The sequence below is a fragment of the Mauremys mutica genome, chromosome 4 (genome assembly GCF_020497125.1).
Source record: "Mauremys mutica isolate MM-2020 ecotype Southern chromosome 4, ASM2049712v1, whole genome shotgun sequence".
Classification (NCBI taxonomy): domain Eukaryota; kingdom Metazoa; phylum Chordata; order Testudines; family Geoemydidae; genus Mauremys; species Mauremys mutica.
The window spans coordinates 130,308,300-130,326,973 of record NC_059075.1 but is presented as its reverse complement, the minus strand read 5'-3'; the positions used below and the strand labels follow the sequence as shown (position 1 = coordinate 130,326,973).

Below are 18,674 nucleotides of genomic sequence, written 5' to 3'. Positions count from 1 at the left end.
CTTCGGGATCTCCAGCTGCTTGTCTCTAGGCTCTGGATCCCGCTGCACCCCAGGGCTGAGCCAGGACATGCCACTGTTTAAAGCCTTAATTTCAGAGGCACCATTCACCTTGGATTGTCCCCTGCATTGCGGCCGTACGTGGTGAGGGCAGGAAGTGTCCGGCTGTTGCGATGCTCACAAAGCATGTTAGGGGAGCGGGGGTGTTCACTGAAAGCATTGCTCCCCATCCAGAAGAGATGCCAGGAGATTTTAGGGCCTCCTGCATGGCTACATGTTTTGCCACCCAGCAGTCTGCAGTGAAATAAACACCTAGCCTGGACGGGCAGTGGGCTGTGAACCTGGAGCTTCAGCACTAGAGCACATGTTTCTACATGTGAGCCATAGGGAGAGCAGCAGAAGGCTCTAGCTGGCCACTAGCTGGATCCACAACATTAGCTGGAACCATGCCACTAAACCCGGGGGAGTTCTGATCCAGGATATTTGTTCACGACTATCTATACATTTTAAATAGATTTATTTTGCTACTGCGACAGACAAGCCTCAGGGAGCAGGCACAGGGCATTGGTAGTGAATTTCACGCTGAGGAGGCAAATGCAAATACAGGAAAAAAATTTACCTTGTAAAAGACAGGTGCACCTGAGCCTTAGAGTAAGATGATATGAAAGCCTGTTGAATGGATGGGGCCATATTTATCCCTGGTGTAACCCCAAGCCATGGCTGCCCATCGCCCCTGGTCCCCAGAAAAGCACTGATGAGACCTTTGCTTTGTTTTTTTGTGGGATATCCAGGCATGCAGGCCCAAAATAAATCAGGAGGGCTCTTTATATTTTGGCTGACAGCGTACATTTTGTTAGCCCTCTGCAGGATCCAGTCCTAAGTACCCCTGTGAAGTATTCTCCCACTCTCCGATACCACTGAAGTCAAAGCAATTTCTCAGCACCTTTTGGGATTAGGTCCTTAGCCAACAGCCTAGATGCTGAGGTCAGAAGGTGCTATTCTGATTACTGAGTCTGACGTCCTGCATAGCACAGGTCAGAGAATCCCATTCTCTGACTGGGTAAGCCCTGCACATCAGCTGAGCCTGGGCACAGGTTTAACATAAGGCTAGGAGAGCACAGGGAAATTTGGGTTATATTTATATTCCCTTCCCCCAGCCGCCAACAGCACCCATTGCTCCCCTTTCTCCTCTCCCCCGTCCGCAATTAATTTTGCTCTGAAAACCAGGTATCTGCAGCCTAGCATAGAATATTTTAATTCTTACACAGCAAAAGTATCTAGTTAAAAAAAGCCACTCAAGTGACACACTCCCTTGTTTCTGTTTAAAGAAGCAATCCCTGTTTCTGTTTAAAGAAGCAATGATAACAAAACTCAAGCACTTAGCAAACTTTCTTGATGGGAAAACAAATTGGAGTAACAGATGAATAAATACACCAATTAATTACTCTGCTTTCACACACACCGCAGGAATACTTACCATAGTCAAAGATCTCAGACAGTTTCTTCTATGCATTACAGAAACTAAAGTGCATCTTTAGTAAATGTTCACGGCTCTGCGATCCAGAGAGCAAGAGGGGCTTAGGTTCCAGACCTGCTAAACGTAGTGAAACCTTTGTTCTAAAGTCTCATTGACACTAATGGCCCTGTGCCTTGCTCTGCCAGTGTAAACAGGCCTGAAAGTGGAGCGAAGTGTTACCCCACTGTGCAGGGCTAAAGTGGAGTAAAATGGCCTCAGTGTAAATGAGAATCAGGCCTCCCCCCCTCTCCCTTGGGTTGTTAGTACCCAACACTCTTTCACAATGCTCAGTTAGACAGAAGGCTCAGGTGCCAGACTCTGGCTGGTGTAGATCTGGAGAGACCCCACTGACATCAGTGGAGTTACTGCAGATTTACACCAGAGTAAATCAGAGCAGCAGCTGAATCCAAAGGCCTGGATTCTCCTCTCATTCACACCAGTGCAAATCCTGACACTGGTGCCCATGAGAGGAGAACCAGGCCTCTTGTGTCCAGAGCGGCGTCCTTACAGAAAAGGCTCTGGGACCAGATCTTCCGCTGCTGTCAGTGAAGGTAGCTCTACTGACCTTAGTGGAACTATGCCCATTTACCCCAGGGGAGAGTCTGGCTCCCTGTGGTACGTGGTAGAATGTTTGGTGCCCTGCCATGGAGTAGAACTGTGAGGCAGTGTAAATAATAGCCATAAATAATCCCGCCTCCTATTGAACATGAGCTTTACGGGAGGACAAGCTGCATCCGAGCGCCCATATGTATAGAACTGGCTTATTTCATCCAGCACAAACACAAGCTTGCCTCCCTTGTTGGTTTCTCTGGGTTCACAGCCCCTCAGCTAAGGCCAGTGGGCTCTGTGTCTTGACAGCACAACGGCAAAACAGGTTTGGCAGAGGCCATGTGCTGATGTATCTGTCTCCCTGTGTAAGCCAGGAATGGGCTGAAACCAGCTTTGTTTCATTAAATAGCTTTCTTTGAATTCTCCAGGCTGCAGATTGTTACACAACGGCTAAAAGGAAGAGGCAAGGGACAGGGATTCCCCAGTGATTACAATGCCCTCGCTCAAGGCTATTTCATGCCACGTGACATGCTTCCGGAGAGGGGCACACACCAAGCGCCAAATGCAGGCAAGGGAGTTCTAAAACTGGGTCCCACCTTTGCCCGCAACTTTTAACACCGAGGTACAGCCGACTGGTCCCAGCATGCAGCACTCTGTGTCATGACCGCTGGGGAATCAAGCTGGAGCAGTACATGCTGGGAGCTGTAGTCTCTGCCAGTCTCCTTATTAAGGATGACAGTGGCTGCACCAGGATTCCTTTGGGGCCATTTGAGGGCAGTTGTCAATGGGGCCCTCAGCTGGGCAAAGCTCAGGGTGCCTCTGGCTTAGGCTGCAAAGGGGGCAGAGGGCACAGTCAAGGCACTTTGGCCTTGTTTGCTCTATGAAACACTGGGGAGAATGGGTTGCAGGGCTCAAAACAAACAATGTGGGGGTCCTATTGGGTGAGATAGACATGGCCTATCTCCACTACGCTGCAGCTGCCTGTCTCCAGCGGGCCGTCGCTGCATGCCTGGCTTGCTCTAGCTCAGCATCTTGTGTCGGTCAAAAACCGTCTTCCTCTGCTCCTGCACTTGGCGCTTCCATCGCTGCTGGGCTCCTTCCACCCTCTCCAGCACCGTGTTGGCTCTGGCGCCGGTGGGAGCGGGAGCTGCTGCCAATGAGCGGGCCTCCTGCAATGCAAAGAGAAGGAACCAGGAGGTCAAAGGGGTGAGTGGGGTGGAGGAGTGGTATCTCTAATACAGAAAAAAGCTGCTCAGCGTTGGGAGACACTTTTACGTGAAGAGCTATTTCGGGACTGAGATTTCCTTGCAGAGAGAGGGCCTGATTTTCAGAGGTGCCCAACTCCCACTGACTCATACTGGAGGGGTGGAGGTCCTCAGTGTAACTGGGCTTGAAGCTGGGACCATCCGTGCTAAAAGCACAGGCCTCCAGCACTGGAGCTAAAGGAGGAGCTCCCCTAGGAGGTATCAGTAGGAAATGCTGGGTCCCAGAACCGCTCGTTCCACCTCCCATAATCCGCCCCCTGCATCTCTCAGTTATAGCACGAGCCAGGGCTACAATTAGCTCATTACAGCTAATCACTGTGTGTGCGCATCAGCTCCACTCCCCCTGCCACCTGGACTACCATTACCGCCCACTAGTAACCAGCTTCATCTACGTTTCCTCTGGGGGTGGGATGTGGTGGCCTCCCTGCTCAAGCAATGGGAGCTGGGGGGGCGACAGACAAGGCAGGATATACAGGGCCTAATCCTGGTGTCCTTGCTCTAAAATCCCCACGGAAGTCAATGGAAGCATTGTCTGAGTCCAGAGCTGGGCTCAGGAGAGGACCGGTGGCTTTTGGACAGAGGTGTGGCAGCACGTGTGACATGATAGCGGTTTGCCAATCTCACACGTGCTGATCGTTCTCTAAAATCCACCAGAGCTAAAGGAGATCTCCCTGAGCTACTAGCAGTAGCAGGTCCTTTATCCTCACATCATTCCCTGGCTCGTACGCAAAGCCAGGACGTTACCGTGGGGAAACTTCCCAAGCCAATTTGAAAACCAAGCCTGTGCTTATGGTGAGCAAGACAGGGGCAGGGCAGTGGTCAGAGCTGCTCAGGGCTGGGCATTCCCTGGCTTAGAAAGTCACCTCCAAAAGGAAGAACAATTGTAATAATGGGGCACATGCATCCCCTCACCCAGGGGGCACTATATGGACGCAGGGATCTAGCAGGGGAAAGATTAAACACTACAGGGCCTGGCCATGGGGACAGCATAGAAAACCACCAACCCCCTCCCCGCATGAGACGGGTTGAGGCGTGAGTGAAAGCAGGCAGGGTGGGACTGGATGTTAAGGGAGAGTCAATGGCTGAATCGAGGCCCATCAGCACAAAGGCCCAATCAACTGCTGATCCCTAAAATGCAACCAAGTGGGATCCGTCAAAGGTGGGTGTGGCCTGAGTGCAGCTCCTGGTCCAGGTGGGGCCCCTGGAGTAGAGGGTCTGGGGTGCAGCCCTTGGCACCCCCGCAGAGTCAAAAGGCACCAGCTCTAGCTTTGTCAGCTCCTCTATGCAGCTCTCCTGCCAGGGCCCGCTCCAGACCCCAGCGCGCCAAGCGCACGCTTGGGGCAGCATTTTGCCACGAGGGTGGCAGGCGGCTCCGGCAGACCTTCCGCAGTCATGCCTGCAGAGGGTTCGCTGGTCCCGCGGCTCGGGTGGACCTCCCGCAGGCATGCCTGCGGATGCTCCACCGGAGTCGCGGGACCAGCGTACCCTCCGCAGGCACATCTGCAAGAGGTCCCCCGGAGCCGCGGGACTGGTGACTGGCAGCGTGCCCCCTGCGGCATGCCGCCGTGCTTGGGGTGGCCAAATTCCTAGAGCCGCCCCTGTCTCCTGCCTCCCAGCGCTGTCTGGGCCTTCACCAAAATACGCTCCTCCTGCACCCCTCTAGAAGGGTATTGCTAGGTGGGGGTCGCCAGGACTGCACACAGATGGGAGCAGTTTGGATCTGATCCACAATTCAGCAAATGAAAATCAATCCAATTTGCAAATGGGCAGGACCACAAAACTGCCCTGCTAACCGCACCGGGCAGGCCCACTCTGGGCCCTGGGAAACCTGCAGCTGTAGGCTTCACATTTCAGAGCATCGTGTGGACCAAGATCCAGGATTTTAAAAATAAACAGAATGAAAAATTCTACATTTCTAGTTGGCATGTAAAAAATGCCAGCCCCAGCAAGACCCAGGTGGGATGGGAGATGAGCAACATCAGCTATAACGATCCCTGGTGTCTGCCTGCCCTCGTTCCCGGGAGCTAACTCTGCTCTCTCTCCTCCTCTAGGTTCTCCTACCATGCCCACCACCCTCCATATCACCCGCTGCAGCCCCCTGACCTCGTTCTCCTCTTCATTGTGCAGGGGCTGGGTGTAGGCGTCTGGCTTCCGGATCAAGGGGTCGACCAGCATGAGGAAGGCCATGTACAGCAGCAGCGCCCCCACCACTGAGAGGTAGATGATGATGATGATCTGTGGGCACATCAAAAGGTGCTCTGGGCTGTCGGTGGAGATTACAGGGCTGGGGGACACCCAGCCTCCTTCCCAAGCCAACCCACTGACTGATGGGCTCAGGAGGAAATATTCCCCCCCAGCCATAACTATCCACGGGATGGAGGGCAGGGGCACTGTTGGAGCCAAGGTACCAGGCTAGAGGGGCCCCTGCTGTGCTGCAGTCTGGCAAAGCCTCAGTGAGGTGGACTGGGGCTCCCATCCCAGACTCTCTACCAGTCATAGGTGCTGACTCTGTGGGTGCTTTGGGGCTGAAGCACCCATGGGGAAAAATTAGTGGGTGCTCTGCACCCGCTGGCAGGCCTGAGAGCAGACACCTGGGGGTGGCCGGAGCGGGCTGGTGATAAGAGTGGAGGAGAGTGAGGCTGGACTGATTTCTTCGGGGAGGAAAGAGGAACCAGGAGGGCAGGGGGCTTTGCATGGAGGGCTCGGCAGGGAGGAGGAGGAGAATGATGCGGTGTTTGGGGAAGGGGGCCATGGGAGGAGCCTGGCCAGCCTCCCAAGCCACCTCACAGCTACTCACAACAATAACCGCAGCTGAGCACCCTGCTCCATCTCCCAATGTCGACACCCTTCACACAGGGAAGGGGTCAGTGTCCTCATCCCCAGACCAGAGCCAACAAGAAGAAGGGGTGTGAGGAAGGGGTGTGGAAAGTCTTTACTATGCCCCTCCCGAAGCTGGCGGACAAGAAAGAATCCAAGCGAGGAATCCCTTCCTCCCCCATTGCATGGAGAACAGGCATCAGGCCCCCAGAGCAATCTCCTTTGTCCCACGTCCAGCCCCTGCGGTTCTGACCGGGGGCGTGTGGTGCAGGGGCGCGAGCGGCCCGCCTTTACCTTGATGGTGGTGGTGCTGCGCTCCTCGTACTTGCACTCACACAGCAGGCAGTAGGCTTCCACATCGTTCCCCGGCACGGGCATCGGCTCCACCACGTGCAGGCAGTTGCTGCGTCACAAAGGAGCCTGTGTCAGCGGCGGGGTGGGGCAGGTGGCTGAGCTCCCGGCAGGTGCCTGTATCCTGGGGCCCAGAGAACGGCCAGACTTCATGGAGAACCCTAGTGGTGATGCTAGGCAGTGCCAATAGCTGGGTGGAGAACCAGAGAGAACCACCAGGCCTGTCTGCGTCCAGCAGCCCCCTTTGTGCTCAGTCCAGCTGGGAGAGCTCAGCAGTTGCTCAGATCACTTTACACAGGAGTTGGCTGCAGGCTGGCTGAAGCTCTAGGTGCCCCAGATACTCGCCCCCAGAGCTGGGGCTGGAGGAGGATGGCCTCAGCAAGTGCCTTGGGGTCAGTGGCTGTGCCTCTAAAGCCACCCCACGCTAATTAGCACTCTGAGCAAAGAGGCTAAGGCCTGAATGGGCCCTGGAGGCTGATTTCCCCCAGAGAGGGGCAGGGCTGAGGCATAGGGGTGGCTTGGGGGGAATTTTGCCCTGCTGCTGTTCCTGCTCTGGGGTTAAACAGATCCCTCAGGCTCCAATCAGGCCAGCCACTTTCAGCCAAGTGACTGGCTCCACTTGCTCAGAGATCTGAGCCAGCTCCAGCTTCTAGGCACCCCCCAGGAGCACTTGGGTGCAAACTCTGGGTTAGGTCATAAGTGCAATGAGTTTTCTGGCCTCAGCCTAGTCAGTGAATGATGTATGGTCACATGACACAGCACCATGACATGACAGTCTTTTGGGCGAGAATAAGGCCTGGCACCGTAGCTTATGTGAGGACTGAGGGGCGTGGGCAGAGCCATGTGTGTGGGGAGTGGGGTGGAGTCCAGGGCTGGGCTAGCAGGGGGCTTGCGGGTCAGGACTGAAGGACACTGGCAGAGCTGTATGGCACAATGCAGACAGGTGCTCTGTGCCTTGCTCTTGTCAGTAGCTCCCACACCCCACCCCTTTCAAAAGCATTCAGTTCCCATGCACTGCAGGAAGAGAGAAGCGGCTTTGGCAGCGCGTGCCAGGAACAAGCCCCAGCTCTGCCTGTCCAGGACACGCTGCTCCCTGCGCTCCCTCGGAGGCAAATGTTGAAGCCTAGCTGTGGCCCCAGGTTATGTTAGCAGCACACAGTGGAGGCCGACAACCTGGCTCGTCACTGTCACTGATTCCCACAAACCACTAAACACACACCCGGAGGAAAACCCTTGATAGTGTAAGTTCACTGCAGCCTGGCATTTGGGGAGGAGCACGTACTTCTTGTACATGGTGGGTTGTAGGGCTGCTCCTAGCAGGTCAGGCTCTGAGTCTGTGCCAGATATGGACTGGCTACAGAGCTTCTGTTCCTTCTCAGGCCTTGGCTACACTTGAGAATTACAGTGCTGGTGGTGGCTTTACAGCGCTGTAACTCACTCCTTGTCCACACTGGCAAGGCACATACAGCGCTGTATCTCCCTGGCTACAGAGTTGCTTGTACTCCACCTCTACGAGAGGAATAAAGAGAACAGCGCTGCTGCTGCAGCGCTGGGGTGCCAGTGTAAACAGGGAATAATCTTACTATGGTGTAACTGACCTCCGGAAGCTTCCCATAATCCTTTTAAGTGAAGGTGCCGCTCTTTGTTTTGTTGTGATGCCTCTGTTTGTTTCATTGTGAACTTGGGGCTTTCGGAGCTGCTTATCAAAAAAACAAACACAGCTACTGTTTGCTGTGAATGAGCAAACAGGCAGGGAGCTGCCTTTGGAACACTCACAGCTAGTGTTTGCTTGAAGAGAGGGGAAGGGAGGGGGCTTGAGGAGAGAAGGAGCATGGCGCAAGGGCAGGCGGGGGGGGGGGTCCATTTCAGGGAGGCTGCTTATCTGGTCTGTGAGGAAAAAAACCAAAGAGGTGCTGTTTGCTTTCAGTGAGTGAGAGAGGGGTGGGGGAGGGGGTCGGAACTTGCAAGGCAGCTGCTCACACAGTGTCGGCTCCAAAAATCCACTCTCTCTCTCCCCCACCCCCCCTTTTGAAAAGCACGTTGCAGCCACTTGAATGCTGGAGTAGCTGCCCATAATGCACCGCTCCCAATGCCGCTGCAGATGCTGCAAATGTGGCCACGACAGTGCGCTGGCAGCTGTCAGTGTGGCCAGACTGCAGCGCTTTCCCTACTCAGCTGTACGAAGACAGCTTTAACTCCCAGCGCTGTACTGCTGCAAGTGTAGCCATACCCTCAGAGAGCCCCACCAGCTGTGTTCAGTGCAAGGGCTGCCACACCAGCATGGCTGAGGTTAGGTTACATAAGGCATGTTATGCACTGTGCCACCTAGTGGCTGGACAGTATCATACAGATTAGCATCCCATTGCCAGGAGGAGAGTCATGGGGCAGACCCTCAGCGGGTGTAAATCAGTAGAGCTCTGGTGATCACCACAGAGCTATGATGATTTACATCAGGTGAGGCTCTGGCCCAGAACCATTTGTTTTGGTCTCTTGTGCTTCTTCCTATTTCACCCGGGGTGGCTGCAGCCCTCTCAGTATCAAGGTGCTTGTATTAGTATAGTTATGCCCCTACAAGAAAAGGAAGAAGCTACCCAGGTAAAAAGCATCTGTACAGCAGTATAGCTGGGTCTACGCTCAGGGCTGCTCCGATTTAACTAGTCCTGGAGAAAAACACCCTCTTCCCCCTTGTGGAAATAGTCAACTCAGTGAAAAAAAAAAACCTGTAGAAGTGGCCTATGCCAAGACACAACTGGTGCAGACAGACAGGATCCTGGTGAGAAACTAGCTTCACTGACCTGATGAGTAGAAATTATGAGGCTAAATAGCTCTAACATACTCAGTTAATGGCCCATCATTGTAATGTTCAGCCCCCTAGTCCTGTCGCTCTCCTGACATAAACTAACAGATCTCTGTGCCTAGGCGTGGCACCATTTAATTTTTATAATCTTGACAAATAATAGCGACGTTGGTTCTGAAGCACTTTTTTCACTTTTTAGTGATTTAAATGTTCACAGTTGCGGGAAATCCTGGATGGGGGCAGACAATAATTATTTAATGACAGTAGATGTTGAGATTCAAAAAGTTAAAGCTACCTAACTGGTACCCTGCTCTAACTCCAGCTTGACAACACATTTAAAGGTGGGAGTTTAATGAGCGCTCAAGGAGCATTTTTCTTACTTTGCCTGTCTGTACATTTCGATTACTATTGATGGAAATATTCTGTCCTTGCCTTGTGTGTGTCTGGCAAAACTGATGTTTACTTATATTTACTGATAAGAAACAACATTTACAGATAAGCAAAGAAAAATGGTCCTTGAGAACGGATTAAAGTCCCGCCTTTTGAATGTGTATGAAACATGTTATAAAGCTGGAAATCAAAGGCGATGGAATGACAAGGCACCAGAAATGATTCAGCAAAACGCCTCCCTGTAAATGATTCAGCAAAATGCCCCATATCTTAACAGAATAAAATCTCACCCCATGCCCCCGAGGGTGTGAAATATAGACTGCTATGTAAACCAGTCTGAATACAAGCACAGAGAGGTCATTAGATAAGGAACAGTCTGCTCACTGATGCTCAAGGGCCTTTGTTCAATCCAGGTTGCAGTTTCAAAGTGATCATGGCCCTGTGCAGACACTCACAGAGGACACCACCGCAGCACGGACACTTTCTTCTTAGGCCTGGGATTTGGCAAATGGCGTTAGTGCTCAGGAACGAGCCAATTCCAGATTTTCTGAGAGTGCAGGTATGGGATGGTTAGGTACTGAGCTGGTTTTTCCTCTTCCACTCCCAGCTCTGCCAGTGTCCCAGGCCACAGCCCCCCTGCTTTGCCAATCATGGGCCATTGCGAGATTGCACATCCCACAGATGTGCATAATCCGAACAAATGGATTGCAAGGAAAATAACTAATTCTGAACATAAGCAAGGGAACAGATCTGATTCTCTGCTCAGGGTGACTGAAGTCAGTGGAGTTACCTCTGTATTACAGAGCAGAGAGCCAGGCTTGCGGCAAATGTGAATTGCTCCTGAAAGCCATGAATTTATCTCTCTATCTACTTATGGGATCCTCACAACTGCACTATCTGTCACGCACTGGTGAATGTAACCCCACTGTCACCTGCAGGTAGGGAAATATTATCCTCATTGTACAGGTGGGGAACCAAGGCCCAGAGAGATAAGTGACTTGCTGAAGGTCACCAGGAGAGTCCGTGGCAGAACAGAGACTTGAACCCTGGTCTCCTGGGGATCACCAGTGGTTAAAGTGTTTGCAAGGGCCGTGCTTTGTTCAGCATCCCATTCCCAGTCCTTCAAGGCACAGCCCCAACCACCACACAGCCTGGTGCCTTAACCACAATGCCATGAAGAAGCTGAAGTTGGTCCTTTGCTTCCCTACTTCACCTCCTGTTTGCAACAGAAAGCTGATGACTTCAAACGGGAGGTGATTCTGCTCCTGTCTGTAGAGTGCACCCTGTGCACAGGACAATGCGCTGCAGCTGTGCAAGACAGAGCTTTCAGTAACCAAAGAGCAACCCAGAGAAGGAAAGGCCCTGTGGCCTTAGGGTATGGCACAGATACACTTATTGCAGTGGTGCACTGTGGGTATTTTAAACCGATCAGGTGGATGCATCACACATGTTTAGGTTCATTCTCCTCTCATTCTTTATTACACAAGGTGGTTTAGTGGTCAATGCAGGGGATTAGGACTCATGACTCCTGGGTTCTGTTCCCAGCTCTGCCACTGACTCGCTATGTAACATTGGCAAGTCACTCCCCAGCTTAGTGCCTCAGTTCCCCCATCTGCAATATCTGGCTAATGATACTTTATAAAGTGCTTTGAGAACTACACTAACAGCTCAGCTGTTCGGGGGGGGGGTAAGACGGTACTAAAGCCTTTCCGCTGTCATCCTCAGAGCACAAGGGTGACAGGATACTAGACTCTCCAGAGGGTGCAGGGCCATGGAATCCCGTCTGCCAGACTCCTGTCTCTCTCTAGATGAGCAGAGTGCCCATCACCATGCTGTGCAGAGACTGGTGGTGTGTAAATAGCTAGCAAGGGCTCAGCTAAGCAGCTCCACCCAGCACGATCTGTTACACATGGTCTCTGACCTATTTCCATTGCAGAAGGATGGAACCCAGTTTCAAGCTCAACACCCTCTCAGGGGTGTCAGATCCAGGTCTGGGCTTTCTGGGTCAAGCCCCTCGTTATTTTGACAGGGGAACTCCACAAGCCTCCCATAACAGGGTAACTCACCAGTCTTTCTGTGACACATTCTTCTTGTAAATGTGCCCACTGATGTTCCGGTATGGGGGGCAGATGCACTTGCAGCGGATGTCCTCCGAGCTCTGCAGAGGGAGAGGAGTTGGCATTAGTGATTGGCACATGAGCAGCTGTTCGAGTTCCCCCACATAGCGTGAGACGGGCAAGATGTTCCCCAATGGGGGGTAACTTTCCTTCATGTCTCTTCTTCCTGCTCTGCCTGTTTCATAGCAATGACATCTTTCAGCCAGATGGCAGGAACTCTCCAAACAGATTGTTATAGGGACTGAATCACCCACTACCCTGGCCATTCAGAGCTTCACTGATAGTGGGGCTAGAACTCAAATCCTCCAGCTCCAAAAGCACAGGCTGAAGGAGAATCTTCACTAGCTGTTTGCAGTATAGGGCACATGACACAAAAGGTGAGCAGTTCCAATTTCATCCTGAAGAAGGCAGTGCCATACACCCTCTCTCCCCCCAAGCCAATTTGCTACAATACCCATCACCTTTGCAAACTTCCATGAAAAAGCACACTCCCTATCGTCCCTGTCTCAGTTGCATGTGGCACCTTAGGCTGGTGACTGCATCCATAGCTGTTCCCCACTCTCCGCTCCTCACCTTGCTGGCCTGCGCTGGAGGTGCTAGGACACACCACGCCACCACTACCAGCCACAAAATCTTCATATTTTCCCAGCTGTGCTGTGTCAACATCCCAGGAGCCTGAAACAAGGATATAAAAGAGTGTGTCGGGGGAAGGATTCCCATCTGAAAGGGGCCAGCCAAGCTGCAGTATTTAGCTCCCTCATCTTCCCCAGTCTCTCCACCCTCCTCCCAGACTGCAGGATGTCCCTAGATTCGTATTTAAATTACAGTAGCACCCAGCTCAGGGCCCCGTTGTGCTAAGGGCTGTACATACACAGAGAGACAGGCACCGTCATGAAGAGCTTTTACAATGTCAAATAGACAAGACAGGCTAAGGATGGGAGGGGAAACAGAGGCAGGGCAGTGTGCCCAAGTTTTGTGACTCTGTGCCAAGCCTTGCAATATTTGGTGCTTTTCTTACAAACCCAGCTCCTGGAGTCCTGGGATGACGAGGGGCTCTCAGTTTGCCTTTATTATAAAGGGAAGTTCTTAGCCCTTAGGCTCGTGCTGAAAAACTCAAAAACGTGACCCCCTAAAGTCTCCAACTCCAGAAACAAAACAAAAAAATCATTTAAAAAACATCATGATTTTAAGCCAACCTCATTTGGGAGAATGGGGGCAGAGGGACCTGACTTGTGATTTCTGAACACTTGTGTCACTGGCTGGCTAGTTCCTTTAAATGAAGCGGGTCCAGTGCTCCTGTACCAGGGCAGGTGCTCCCAGTTTGGCCACTTAAGAAGGTGGGGGGCAGCACCTGGGCTATAAAGGAGCAGGGAGAGGCAGAAAGGGAGAAGGTCCCAGGGGTTGAAGACCAATAAGAGGACCTGACTTGATGGCAGACTAGTAGCAGATTTGTTACCCAGTAATATCTCTGTGCTAGAGGAGGCTGAGGGACAGTACCAAGGTCTCCTGTTGGAGGCGAGAGCTTCCCAGAACAGGGGGAGTGAGGGATGATCCCCTAGGGAAACTAAACTCCCAGCAGAGAGGCTGGAGCAGGTTCCTGCTGGGAAGAATGGGGCACATTCCAGCTGGAAGGAAAAGGAGGACTGAAGATGAGTCCAGGTGTGGTGAAAGATGCTGGAGTGTGGTATGTGCTATGCTGCGGGAAGATGGTGTGGGGTTTCTGAGGGCTCTATGCACTAGAGATGATAAATGGATTGTAACTTGCTCTGTAGTTCATAATAAACTGGTCCCAAAGAGAGAGATTAATTGGGTGAGCGAGCCTGTGGTGGAGTCCTCTGGGGCTTGAGAAGGTGGTGTGGGATGGTAACCCTGGTGTTACAGTGCCCTGTTGCTAGGCAGTGCTCTGGGGTGAGGGGGAATCATTCACCGTGTGATTGGTGGTACTGGAAATGACTGCACCAGACCAGGTTGCCCTGCTGGCCACTGGCAGGGTGAGGAATGGAACCCAGGGTCTCTGGCCTCCCAGTCTAGTGTCCTACCCATGAGACTTCACTACCTCCCCTAAGCCACACATTTCTAGGAGATGTTCAGGAACCCAGAACTAGCTCCTCTGAGTCAAAACCCCACATCTGAACTGCCACAGGCTTGGGAACCATTGGGACCTAGTTGCCAGTAAACTCTAGCAGAGTCCTAGCTCTGCTCTAGTGAAGGCTAGGAACTTCTTTCTGTCTAAAGACTTGCTCTTCTCGGCACTCTGACATCATTGTGGAATTGCAAAGCGTCTCCCAACTCCCTGTGACAAGGAAGGTTCTTGCTTCCAAAACTCACTCCATAGTTTCTTGACAGGAGTTGTCTGTGGGGTTTGTTTTAGGGCTGCAAAAACAATGCAACCCTGCAGAGTTTGCATTATCAACCCAGTGATGACCAGTCACCAGTGGCTTCATGAGTGGAGACTCTTTCCCACAGGAATGGGAACTGGACTCTGACTCGTAAGACAAAGAAATCAGAATAAAATAAGCTACTCCAATGGGGTGCCCTCCAGCTGCTACTGCACTAGAAATGTTAAATATGGCCCCAATCCTTCCACTAGGCTCCTTGACTGCAGATCCAATTGCAGGAGGGAGACCTACTAGCATACTGCATTGATCACATGGCTAATGAGAGCTAGAGCTGAATTTATTCTGCTTAAATCAAGGTCCTGTGATGATGATTCATACGCCAGAGCAGACACTTGGATTTGTCGCCATGATTCTGTCTGTGTTTAATTTGCTGTCTTGTTTCTCGTGACTCTCTATTCCAGGTGCCCTTTGCACTAGTGATGTCTATAGCATAGCTTAGCAGAACAGTTTATAACACACACACCCACTATGCTAGCCAAGCAGACACCGTGAGTGATGTAGGCCTGCTCTAACCCTATTACAGCCACAGGGAGCCTTTCCCTGGGTGGTGCTGGACTTTGGATCAGGGCCTCTGGGAGCCCAGAACTGCATTTAAGATGGTCTGAAGCACAGGAGGGAGACAGCACTGTGAATTATGCCACAGCCCTGATCCATCACCCACCAACTTCCCTTCCTCCTCCAATAGTCACTGCACAATGCAGCTAGTGTTGGGTCTCGGCTTAAGTAACACCGAAAGTCGTATGCCCTTGTGAAAGTTAGTCACCCCCCTGTGGCATGAGGCAGCAGCTGGGTACCCACCAGCTCCACGCTGAGATGGGCTTGATGCTAAGTTAATCACGCTGCTTGGTACATGGCTGAGCTTTCCTGGGAGATCTTGCATCCAAGTAATGACCAGGCCTGACTTTCTTTAGTCTCTAGTTTCTCCTTTAAGACCCATTTGTGTTTCCTAGAATGTCAAACTCCCTGGCCATTTAGTAGGGGAGACAGATCCCACCAACCAGTGTGGATGGACCATGCAGTACTTACTTATTGCTGGGGAGGACTTTTCTAGAAGGGATGACATGGACCCAAAATGGCCAAGTTAGAAACATTAACACACACACAGGAGGCGGCTGTGAAGCATTGCACGAAGAGCCAATGGCTGTCACCCTGGGGCCCCAGACCAGGCACTGGCCAAGCTCGTGACTCAGCCTGCCAGATGGGAACCTAGGGGCTGCACCCCTGTGTGTGCCAGGCTGTGCGCTGGCTTACAGCAGCTGGGAGCAGCCTTTGGCCCTGCCTGTCTGTGCTAGGGATATGCAGATGCCAGGGATGGAGGAACCACCCACCTTGGAGCAGGGTTTTGCATCTCTAGCCTGTTACATGTTTAGTTTTCTGTCCCTTTTGATTAGCAGGTGCACAGCATCCTGATAAAATGCTGTGAGACCTGCCAAAGGAAGGGGTGAGTATCCATGTGGTCACACCTACTCAGACAGGAAACCAGCCCTCCCCCCTCTATAAAGTGAGGAGTTGTCCTAGCCTTACAGACAGCAGAAGCAGGGAAGCCATTGCTTCCGAGGCCAGAAGGGGCCCTTGGGATCATCCAGTCTGACCTCTTGCACAGCATAGGCCAGGCCAGGGAGCCGTCAGCTTGCAGCTGAATGGATAGCCCTCCCCAAGCAATAAGGTCTAACACAGACTGGTAGAGGAGCACCCTCCTGCAGAGAGGCACAGGGTGCTGTAGTGCACGACCAGAGCCTAGAAACTGAACCCTTTGTTCCTTGTTCAAATGCAGGTCTTGTTGCTGTGGGGCTATTATGCCCCTTCAATCTTATCACAAAAGGGGCCTCCCTCACCCTATGGAAATTGCAGCCTTCATCCTAAAAAGCACTAATCAGCTTTGGAAAAAAATCTCCAAGCAAGGTGGTGTTGCATCTCTGAAGACTGTCAAGGCTGCGTGGGCTTTCAGGAAGGCCTTGAGAATCTAGTCCACCTGACAGCTAACAAGAAACTCACCTGAGCAATGACCACGCTGTACATAATGAGCCACAGCTATCCTGTGCAGAGCCTGCTCTAGAGCCATTAGATAAGTATGAAACCACTATCAATCCTTGTGCCTTTGACTCATGGTTCCGCTGCTAAGGAAGGACCTAACCTGCTGTACTTCTGGCTAGGATGCGCAGTGCCTAACAAAGGCAGCAACTCCAGCTAATTAGTTTGCAATTAATGTGCAGATTAAAATTCTGCTTGAATCCATTGTGTCTTTCTGTGGATCCCAACAGACAGTATGCAGATGGCTCTGCACATCCCATGGTGCAGGCACGCAGTTACACTAACGAGTAGTCAGCATTAAGGATTGCAAACCAAAATGCCAACTGCTGTACACACGTCTGGTTTGCATTTAAAAAAAAAATTAGAATCATAAGACTCACCTTGCAGCCGAATTGATGCCCACCCCAGCAGTAGCTCCAGCAATGATGGAAGCCACACTCCCTTACCACTGATTGGCTCCCTGCACTGATACTCTCTGGTCTGTGTCATAACAGACATCACCTGCTACCAGCCAGAAGTCCCGGCCTAGGGCTGAGCTAAGGGACCATGGATCATTTCTCAACCCTGGTGTGGCAAGAAAAGGAAACCCTGGTGTGGCAAAATGTGAAGCACTAGTGCAAAGCATGGTGTGAATGTGATGTCAAAATGCCACATGGTGGGGAAGGGAGGAACAATCATCAGGGAATCGTTGTATGAAGTAAGGGGGAAAGGATGGTCTTGTTAAAGCACCAGCATGGGAGCCAGGATGAGGCTCGCCACCTGCCCAGGTTTCCCCAGCTCATCCCTTTTTTGAGGTAGCTTGTCCTGGGAACTCAGTCAGGATGCTCTACACAGTCAGCTGGCTGGCTCTATGGATTCAGGATCCTTCCTGCTGCCCCAGCATTTTGTACCTCAGAGGTGGCAAGTCTAGTCGTGACTCATAGATTCTAAGGCCACAAGGGCCTGTGTGATCATCTTGCATGTAACAGAGGCCAGGGAACTTCCCTGAATTAATTCTTGTTTGAGCTTCTGGCTTCTACTCCCAGCTCTGCTACGGACTCTGCGTGTAACCTTGGGCAAGTTACTGCCCCTCACTTCCCTCTCTGCACAAGGGGAGACTGATCCTGAGCTACTCCCAGGGGGCAGTGTGTGTGAAGTGATCGGTGCCCTGCTTTAAATGGGTGCAGAATCTGCTTCCGCCTGTGGCAATGGAGAGTTTTCAGCCCAGCTCCTCAAAGGTATTTAGGTGCCTGAAATCAATGGGCATTAGGTACCTAAATACCTTTGAGGAGCTGGGCCTTAGTGCTTGAGCAAGGGCTGGCTGACAGGTACAGAGACTGACACCTCCCAACCCTCACACAGAACAGGGACTAGTAGAGCCCCCTCCCCTCCCCTCCCCTCCCCACCAGTGCACCTCAGCCCTGGCCCAGAAGGATGGAGGAGAGTCAGCTGGTAGTTTCCAAGGGGCCGAAGGGAGTTAGCCCCCACCATCCTAGGGAGAGTCACAGGGAGCTAGGCTCGCTGTCTTAACTCATGTGTCTTTGGAAGCCCCACTCTCCACGGCGCTCCCGGCCTCTTCACTGTAGCTAAACCAGGGCACTAAGTGAGGCGGCTGTTTTATGTAGCACCATCCCCCCCACATACACACCTCCCAGGAATTGGACTGACCCCCACCAAACCCATTGTCACCCTGTGGCCATGGCACAGCAGTGGGGTGGGACCAACTAAGGTCTGCCTGTGTTAGTTGCCTAGAAGGGAAGGCGCACAGAGTGAGAATGGAGGCCCCTGGACTGAGGGGGGGGGGGGAGAGATGGCGGGCGCACCCAGCTGCTGGCTCGGGGGGACAGAGGTGGGGGGGTTGCTGCAATAGAGCTGACACGGGTGCGAGCTTGAACTAGAGACGCGCCCCAAGCCTGCAACCCCCAGCAACCTCCAACTCCCCTTCAAACAATTGGGAGGCGGGGGCGATGGCTAGAAGCTAGAGCGAACCCGCGGGTAGAGGCTCCCGCTTCCCAGGGCAGCGAGGCCGATTCTCCGAGCACCAGGCGAGCTTCTGCGGGGGCGTGCGAAGGGTTAATGGTGCAGGGAAATGATGTCACCCGGGGGGGGGGAGTGGCTGTGTGTGTGTCGGGGGGGGGTTGGTTGTATGTGGGGTGGGTGGGGGGGGGAGTGGCTGTATGTGGGGGCGGGGCGGGCCGGGGCAGAGTGGCTGTGTGTGGGGCGGGGGGGGTTGGTTGTGAGTGGGGTGGTTGCGGTGGGGGAGTGGCTGTATGTGGGGGCGGGGCGGGCCGGGGCAGAGTGGCTGTGTGTGGGACTGGGGGGGGGGTTGGTTGTATGTGGGGTGGTTGCGGGGGGGGGGAGTGGCTGTATGCGGGGGCGGGCCGGGCCGGGGGGCGGAGTGGCTGTGTGTGGGACTGGGGGGGGGGGTTGGTTGTATGTGGGGTGGTTGCGGGGGGGGGGGTGGCT

General features: G+C 52.8%; 2 protein-coding genes across 4 annotated transcripts in view; one reads left to right on the top strand and one right to left on the bottom strand.

Moving 5' to 3' along the window:
- The window catches only part of LOC123369342 (maestro heat-like repeat-containing protein family member 7), a 1,253,347-nt gene that overhangs the window by 330,769 nt on the left and 903,904 nt on the right, over window positions 1-18,674 (top strand). The gene's annotated exons all lie outside the window — the stretch shown is intronic.
- Window positions 2,459-16,741, bottom strand: TMEM9 (transmembrane protein 9). 2 transcript variants are annotated; one of them, XM_045014879.1, is made up of 6 exons: window positions 16,610-16,741; window positions 12,373-12,474; window positions 11,749-11,840; window positions 6,439-6,547; window positions 5,431-5,562; window positions 2,459-3,231 (listed from the first exon to the last, which is right to left on the bottom strand). In XM_045014879.1, exons 2-6 carry the CDS (start codon window positions 12,463-12,465, stop codon window positions 3,082-3,084), a joined length of 576 nt encoding a protein of 191 aa, XP_044870814.1. In that variant the 5' UTR covers window positions 12,466-12,474; window positions 16,610-16,741; the 3' UTR covers window positions 2,459-3,081. The 2 variants fall into 2 exon arrangements, with proteins under 2 accessions (XP_044870814.1, XP_044870813.1); XM_045014878.1 differs by lacking the exon at window positions 16,610-16,741 and adding an exon at window positions 16,194-16,340.